Source organism: Coregonus lavaretus, assembly GCF_964263955.1.
Source record: "Coregonus lavaretus genome assembly, contig: HAP1_SCAFFOLD_1482, whole genome shotgun sequence".
Taxonomy (NCBI): Eukaryota; Metazoa; Chordata; class Actinopteri; order Salmoniformes; family Salmonidae; genus Coregonus; species Coregonus lavaretus.
Window position 1 is genome coordinate 25,566 of NW_028161393.1, and position 8,875 is coordinate 34,440.

At 51.5% G+C, this 8,875-nt stretch overlaps 1 protein-coding gene across 1 annotated transcript; it reads right to left on the bottom strand.

Annotated features, from left to right (window-relative positions):
* Positions 1-7,326: 7,326 nt before the first annotated feature.
* LOC311120737 (histone H1-like) lies at positions 7,327-8,042 on the bottom strand (the record flags this gene model as incomplete). Its single annotated transcript, XM_084195313.1, has 1 exon — positions 7,327-8,042. The coding sequence occupies one exon, from the start codon at positions 8,040-8,042 to the stop codon at positions 7,437-7,439; it is 606 nt and encodes a 201-aa protein (XP_084051439.1). The 3' UTR covers positions 7,327-7,436.
* Between the last annotated feature and the right edge of the window lie 833 nt (positions 8,043-8,875).

Sequence of the window (8,875 nt, forward strand, 5' to 3'; positions counted from 1 at the left end):
AGAGCAAGAAAAGTATTCATTGGTTCCACTTCTTTCCCTTCTAAATGCGTTTGCCTAAGGACAGGCTGTATGCACATATCTAAATGTTATTAAAAAATCAGTATTTTTTTGCCACTCAGAACACAGACATTTACCTTAAGGGGAGTTACCCTCATTTTAGACTTCCCAAGCATACATTTTCATGACAGCGTTCCTAATCTGCAGTAGGCTAAGCAGTTGAAAATCGGTAGGTTAACACCAAACCGTGAGGTGATTATGAATTCAGAGCAGTCGGATTAAGTCATAGTCAAATACATTTGAACAAATGAACAACAATATCACACGGAAAGTGATGTGAGCATTGCATTGTGGAAAGCAATGACTTTACAAGAACACGTATTGCAACGCGAGGCATGTATTTCTAGATTAAACACTGATTCAGTATGATGAACAAGTACATGTATGATTTGGTGTGCTCTACTTGAACACGCGCTTAGAGTTTTGAAACCACTGCCTATATGATGAGCTGTCGTTGTTTGTTTTATTACCACGTACTTATGGAAATTGCACCGGTTGAGAGATGATGGCTCTCTTGTGCCTACGGTGAAGGGTACTTCTGATCCAGCAGGTGGTGCTCAGATCCCTCCCTATATGACTTGAATGATGAGTTGATTTATTCCTTATAGCTCCTAATGATTTTAAGGCCAGTGTTGGCAAACATTACTTGTGCTCCAGCAGGTGGCCATGAAATCCCTCCCTATATGACTTGACTGACCAGTTCTATATCGTGGAGCTCCGCCCCATAGGGGAGCTCTGCTCCTAGTGGTTTACCCTCTGCCCCAAGGCAGCAGCAGCCTGAGACAAAATTATGCACACACCTACAGCCAATAGGAGTACAGGTATCCCTATAAGAGGGGATGCCTCCCCTCACTCAGCCTCCCTTTTTCTTCAGCGACTGGACTAGACTGAAGAAGCCAAGAAGAGACGAAGAGAAGACTCAGGACGAAGAAAACGCCGTCGATTTTCCAGATCATCGACGTCGTCCTACAATGAGCACACCAAGCTTATCCATAGGGTAAGTATTTAACAAAAGCTCTTTTCAGAGCTCAATGTCGCTGTTCCCCTTGGCGGCTGTCGACCCCACCTACATATGTGTCGTGGGTTGAGGGACACAGCACGCCAGGGACAGCTTCATTAATCCCCCACTAATGCGCCAGCTGCGCCCTCCTTTTTTGAAGGAGAGGAAGCAGCGTTGGGCATTTTTAGGGAGGATATTCCTCTTGAGGATGTGCTATCAGTGTTAGCCTCAGCTTCTGAGGCATCATCTGAAGGCGCTGACTCAGGGGATGACAGGGCTATTGGGGAAGAAATGAATATTCTATTGGAACAATTCATTACACTGACCCAGATGTTTAACACCCCTTTTCCTTCGGGAAATTGTGAGGTCATTACATCCCTGGATGATGACGCCACAGCCTCTCTGTGACTGAATTCTCAGGTCTCATTGAGTGGGCTGCTAAACAGCGGGAGATTAAGCTGCCCCCCATTCCCTCCAACCCGGAAGTGGATATGAGGAAGGGCGGCCGTTACTCTCGCTACAGCATGGCGTCAGACGGCGGCCTCCAGCAGCAAGGGAGCGGGCCTCGCCCCCCCCCCCCCCCCCTGCAGCGCCAGAGGTGCCGGCGAGAGAGGTCATTAAAGCATCATCCTGGCATCACCCGAAGGGCGGCCAGAAGAGACGCCGTTTATGACAGGCGAGGGGAAGAGAACGGAAGACGGCACAGCGCCTGCTGTGACCGAGCCCACTGTCCCCCCCCACTCTACCGTTGAGTGTATGGAGGAGAATGTTTTTTGTTGATGTGTGTAATAAAGAGTTGGCTCTACTTGACACTGTCAAAAAGAGCCCCTTTTACATAATACATCCGAGAGCGTTCGACCTTCCTCGCTCTCTCTCTTACCACTATGAGTGCAGCTCAGCCCACCATGGTGCGTTGCTGAATGCACACATAAGGCAGGTATATAAAAGGTATTAAGTGTACCTTATAAAGACCTCACTTACAGACTCCTAGGAGTGCTGTAGTGAGTGTCTCACATAGCAGGCTGCAGTCTCAGCCAGATAATGGCATGATGACGCGACCGCTATTCGGGACGGCGCTCTGTCTCAGGCTAACGCCTCAGTCAGTGCAGTTCAGACCCGTGCTGCGTTCACGGAGGGCCTGATTACTACGGTTACGGGCGTAACCAAGGTATCGGCGCCCCCGTTTTCTCTCAGAACGCGCTGATAATAACCACATTGGGGATGGCGCACTATCACAGACTAAGGTCTCTGTTAGTACGACCCAGACCCATGCTGCGTTCAAGAAGGGCCCGATTACCACGGTCACGAAGGTGCCCAGTGTATCGGCGCCCCCACCTTTTTCTGAACGCGCCCAGGCTCACCACACTGAGTGTAGTTCAGCCCACCAGTGGTGCAGAGCTGAACGCACACAGGAGGTGAAAGGAGATATAATACCTAGATGCCGTCTTGGTTTATCTCAAAGAGACCTCACATTACAGACTCCAAGGAGTACTGTAGTGAGTGCCTCTCATAGCAGGCTGCAGTCTCAGTCAGGAGACATGATGACGCAGCCGCTAGTTGGGGATGGCGCACTATCGCAGACTAAGGTCTCGGTTAGTGCGATTCAGACCCATGCTGCGTTCACGGAGGGCCCGATTACCACGTTGACGAAGTTTCCCAGTGTATCGGCGCCCCCACTTCTTTCTGAACGCGCTAATACTCACCACACTGAGCGTAGTTCAGCCCACCAGAGGTGCAGAGCTGAACGCACACAGGAGGTGAAGGGAGGAAAGATACCAAGACACCGTCTTGGCTCATCTCAAAGAGACCTCACATTACAGACCTCAAGGAGTACTGTAGTGAGTGTCTCTCATAGCAGGCTGCAGTCTCAGTCAGGAGACATGATGACGCAGCCGCTATTTGGGGATGGCGCACTATCGCAGACTAAGGTCTCGGTTAGTGCGATTCAGACCCATGCTGCGTTCACGGAGGGCCCGATTACCACGGTCACGAAGGTGCCCAGTGTATCGGCGCCCCCACTTCCCTTTGAACGCGCTAATACTCACCACACTGAGCGTGACTCAACCCACCAGGGGTGCAGAGTTGAACACACACAGAGGGTGAAAGTTAAGAAGGTATCAAGGCGCCGCCTTGTTTTACCTCATAGAGACCTCATACTACAGACTTCTAGGAGTACTGTAGTGAAGGACTCTGATAGCGAATTGCAGTCACCTAAGATGACGCAATCGCTTGCTGGGGATGGTGCCCTGCCGCAGGCTGTGGCCTCGGTCAGCGCAATTCAGACCCGCGATGCGTTCAAGGAGGGCAGGAATACGACGGTTACGGGTTTAACCGACGTCCCTACTCCTCTTTCTTTCTCAGAACGCATTTCCTCTCCCTTTCACGGGAGGCCCACCTTGGGCTGTTCCACCACTTCAATGTTGGGGAACAGTGGCGGTAAGGGCCATAGAGGAATACAGGTCCTTCCTACTGGATGCACCACAGCTTCGCGCCCAGCCACTTTCTCTGCATTGCTGGCAGTGGCGAAGAAGCTGCACCCTCTCACGCTGGCTAGAACAGACGTTGCAGAAGGGTTATGCTCTCCAATTCCACCGGACCCCACCCCCGTTCAGGGGAGTGGGGGAGACGGTGATGAAAACGCCAGACAAAGTGGCCGCTCTGATGACAGAGATTACGGAACTTTTGGCGAAGGAGGCGGTGACAGTAGTTCCCCGGGAGCAAAGGAACAAAGGGCTATATTCGCCTTATTTCTTAGTGCCCAAAAAGACGGGGGGAGTGAGGCCGATTTTGGATTTACGCATTCTCAACGAGAGCATAACCAAACGGCCCTTCCGAATGCTAACGACAAAACGTCTGCTGGAATGTGTCCAGAGAGGGGACTTTTGTACGAGCATAGACCTAAAGGACGCGTACTTTCATGTGCCGGATCAGGAAGTTTCTGCGGTTCGCCTTTCAAGGGGTGGCGTACGAATACACGAGGATGCCATTTGGGTACGCCCTGGCACCTCGCACATTTTCCAAGTGTGTGGAGGCGGCATTAGAACCGTTGCATCATCAGGGAATACGGCTACTAGCCTACCTGGACGACCTACTGGTTCTCGCCCCGTCAGCTGAGCTGGCGATCACTCACACAACACAGACAGTGATGCATCTCACAAGTCTGGGGTTTGCTGTGAATTGGAAAAAGAGCGCGCCCTGGCCCACTCATCAGATTGTCTACCTGGGAATACAGTTAGACACTGTGAGGATGAGGGCTCGAATTTCGGACCCCCGAAGGGTAGCCTTGTTGCTAGCCCTAAGGAAGTGCCGTCCGAATCACACGGTGACGGCGCTGTCGATCATGTCACTTTTGGGTCTCATGTCGTCAGCGCACTCTGTGGTTCCGCTGGGACTCCTGCATATGCGCAGGACGCAGCGATGGTTCGCCCAACTAAGACTAGACCCATTGCGTCAACGTCATCGGTTGGTGGTGGTTCCCCTCTCGCTCAGTGCAGACCTAAACTATTGGAGAAACTCGCGAATCTCACGCACGGAGTCCCGATAGGAAAGGTGTCCTCTCACATCCCAGTATTCACGGATGCGTCCCTGACGGGATGGGGAGGGACATGTCAGACACAAGCAATAGGAGGTGTGTGGCCTCAATCAGGTCGTCACATCAACCTCCTGGAGTTGGAAACGGTTAGACTGGTTCTGACCCACTTCGCGTCTACCCTTCGGGGTCGCGATGTGCTGGTCTGGTCAGACAACCGGACCACAGTAGCCCACATAAATCGCCAGGGAGGAGTCAGATCTCCTGCTCTCCATCGGGCGGCAGAGGAATTGTGGCTGTGGGCTCACGAGCACCTTCGCTCATTGAGAGCAGCACACATTCCGGGCTACTTGAACGTAGGAGCAGACCTCATGTCAAGAGGGGGTCCTCGAGACGACGAGTGGTGTCTGCATCCAGACATTGTTCTCCAGATTTGGGAACAATTCGGGAGAGCCGAGGTGGACCTATTCTTGTCACGTGTGAACGCGCAATGTCCTCTGTGGTTCTCTCTGAGTAAACAGGACGAACCGCCACTGGGAAGGGACGCCTTTGCGCACTACCCGTGGCCGAAAGTTCTACTGTATGCATTCCCTCCGCTGTCTTGCATTCTCCCACTACTAGCCAGGGTGAGGTCAGAGGAGCTAACAGTGATACTGATAGCGCCCGATCGCCCGGGGGCTCCATGGTTTGCGGAGATGAGTCAGATGTTGATTGCGCCACCTTGGACAATTCCACATCGACGGGACGCGTTGTCTCAGGCGGCTGGCACGATAGGGAAATTGCCCATAATCGGCCAACCACTGAGGGCTTGGTTCCTGAATGGGACAGGCTGAGGCGTCGTGGGTTATCTGATGCAGTCATCAGAACCATACAAGGCGCACGAGCTAGTTCCACTTCTTGGATGTATACCAGCAGATGGAACGTTTTCTCACAATGGTGTGACACACAGGACGTAGACCCCATCAACTGTCAGGTGGAGAGTGTGCTCTCATTCCTGCAGTTTATGTTTGATAAGCAGAAATCGCCCTCCACCATTCGAGTGTTTGCAGCTCAATTTCAGCTGGTCATGAAGGGTTTAACGGACAAAACGTGTTCAGTCACCCATTAGTGAAACGTTTCTTATTGGGAACGCGACGGCTTAGGCCAATGCCTAGAGCTACACTGCCCCAGTGGGATTTGGCTTTGGTTCTCGAAGCGCTGTGTAAGTCGCCGTTCGAGCCATTGAATCAAATACCCCTCAAGATGCTGTCTATCAAGACGGCGCTGTTGCTTGCATTGACTACCGCTAAGCGTGTCAGTGATTTATGTGCACTGTCGACGAGACCCGACTGCCTTGCCATTAATGGCGATCTGAGCAGAGCGGTGTTACGTCCTAATCCGGCGTTTGTGCCGAAGGTTATTAAGAGTGCATATAGATCACAGACCGTGTAGTCGTGGGCTTTTTTTTTTTTTTCTCCCCCTCCTCATGGGGAGAGGAGAGAGGAAAAGCTTCATTGTCTGTGCCCAGTGCGCGCTTTGGCGTGCTACGTTGAGCGCACAGCAGCGGTTAGGTCATCGCCTCAGTTGTTTGTGTGTCACGGTGCGGCTGCATTGGGTAGACCACTTTCAAAACAACGATTGTCTCATTGGCTTTGTGAAGCTATTGAGACAGCGTACGAGGCGGCGGGCGACAGCCACCTCAGGGTATCAGAGCTCACTCCACTCGTGGAGTAGCAGCTTCTACTGCCCTCTTTAGAGGAACAGAGGTAGAGGATATTTGTAGAGCAGCGTCATGGTCGACGCCGTCTCCATTTATCCGTTTCTATCTGTTAGATGTGTCTTCTAACTCTCTGGCTCGATCTGTACTCAGCATGGCTGAAGGGAGATCTGGAGTAAGATAGAGTGAGAAAAGCAGGACTGTGACAAGGGTGTCAATCAGGTCCGCTTTGATCAGGAAGATATACAAGTGTTTCTATCTATTTCAATGAGAGATGCTTTCTAACTCTTTGGCTTGATCTGCATTCAGCAAGGCTGAAAGGAGATTTTGAGCTAGGAAGAGAGGTTAAAGCAGGACCATGGACAGGTTCCAATCAGGTCCGCTTTGGTTAGGAAAGCACAGTTGATAATAGATAGGCTTTCTAGCTCTTTAGCTCGATTGTACTCAGCATAGCTGAAAGACACTTCCCATTAACGGATCGGCGCAATTTGCAAAACGGGCACCCATTGGGGACCCCAGGACCGCGTTTGGGAAACGCTGGCCTAAAAAGCAAATAAACATGGTGTGCGGTACCCAAATTTAACCACAAGATGGCCACCGTGCTCCACTGTAAAGTTTGGGCCTCTGCATGAGTCTCTCAGCAGCACTGCAACATGGGACTTTCAAAGTAAGTTGGCATGCAATGTTTCTTCTGGACTGCATTCAAGGCAACTAATGACACACAACTAATAGTGTCAATTATTCATCTGAACACAATTCTTGTAACTATTCGGCCTAAATTATCACTCGTTTATTTTCCCCCTTCTTTGTAAAGCATTTTACTGTGCTACTATAGTCCAAAGGAAGTGGATGATGCCAGACGGTTGTATATATATATATATACACACACACATTGAAGCTAGACTTCAGGCAACGAAAAGGTGCAATACGTAGCTTTTAGGCGTGTTTAGCCCTCTAGTATATGCCTCTCCCTTCGCACACACCCAGAGTGGGAAAATGTTGTGTGCGTAAAAGTAGCCTAGTGTGCGTAATTTCTTTTTCACGACAGGTAGTACATGGAAATCAATGCGCTTTCTATGGAAAGAGGTGGGTGACTCTTAAAAGAGCCTTTTGTGGTATAACATGTGTCGAGTAGAACACTGTTTGTAATAGGTTTACTTCTTCTTGGGGGCTGCCTTCTTGGCCTTGGCTGCCTTGGGCTTGGCGGCTTTGGGCTTGGCTGCCTTTGTAGCCTTCTTGGGGCTCTTGGCCGCTGCGGCGGGCTTCTTCACCTTCTTGGGGCTCTTGGCGGCCTTTTTGGGTGTCGCGGGCGTCTTGGCCTTCTTGGGGGACTTCTTTGCGGCGACGGCCTTCTTGGCTGCTACCTTCTTGGGCTTCTTCGCCGTGGCGGGCTTCTTGGCGGCCACCTTCTTTACTTTGGGGACTGCGGCTTTCTTGGCGGGCCTCTTCGCCTCGACGGCTTTCTTGTTGAGCTTGAAGGAGCCGGATGCACCGGTGCCCTTGGTCTGGACCAGGGTGCCCTTGGTGACGAGGCTCTTGACTGCGATCTTGACGCGGGAGTTGTTCTTCTCCACGTCGTAGCCGCCTGCCGCTAGCGTCTTCTTGAGCGCGGCCAGGGACACGCCGCTCCTCTCCTTGGAAGCGGTCACAGCCCTGACGATGAGCTCTCCTACGCTGGGTCCCGCTTTCTTGGGCTTGGCTGCTGCCTTCTTCTTCTTGGGTGCCTTGGCCGGCGCGGGTGCTGGTGCGACTTCTGCCATGTCTGTCTGTCGTTTGGTCCGGTACACACACACGGTCTGCGAGGAGAAGTTTGCTGTAGATGCTGCTCTGCGCTATTGAAGCTCCACACCGAGCAGGGGGCTGGCCTTAAACGCGACATGAGAACCATGTAGACTCAAGGCACCCAGCTCGGCTTCTCTGGGCTGGCCAAATGCTCTTTCACTTGTGTTTTCTGTTCGCCTATATTGGCCCAAAAGTCACCGACGGAGCCGTGTTTTTGGTCCAAAAGCGAACGGCCCAGCGAGCAGACTTGTCTCCGTTTAGAATAAAGTCATGTGGCCTGCGGAATGGCCGTGCATTTAGTTGCGACTCGCTCAAAACCTCACCGTTCGACTGTGGGGTGGAGCGGTGCCCACTGGTTTTCCTGTGCTATTTGTCTCCTAAATGGCCTAAAAGTGCATCCGATTGCGAGCAGCACTTGTTGTGTAGTGAGCCGAGATGTCTGGCAAGGGAATCAAATGGTTTGGGGTCCCCTGATGTGGTCAGGGGTGTTTTAAAGAAGCGCTCTTTTGGGGACCTTAAAACACATGCACCTGTGAGGCCTTGCTGAGACTAGTGTTGTACCTCAAGTTTCAGGTTGTATTCGTCGTATGTACAGGATCCACATGGTATAAACAGTCCTACGAGATGCTTACTTGCACTGTGTGTGTGTGTGTGTGTGTGTGTGTGTGTGTGTGTGTGTGTGTGTGTGTGTGTGTTATTGTATTAGTACTTTTTGTGCACTGGCAGTGTGAGTGTTGTTGTTGTTGTATTTGTAGCCTACTATTTCTACACAGTGAGATTGTGTGTTGTCTTCTGGTAGGTAGGTAGGTTG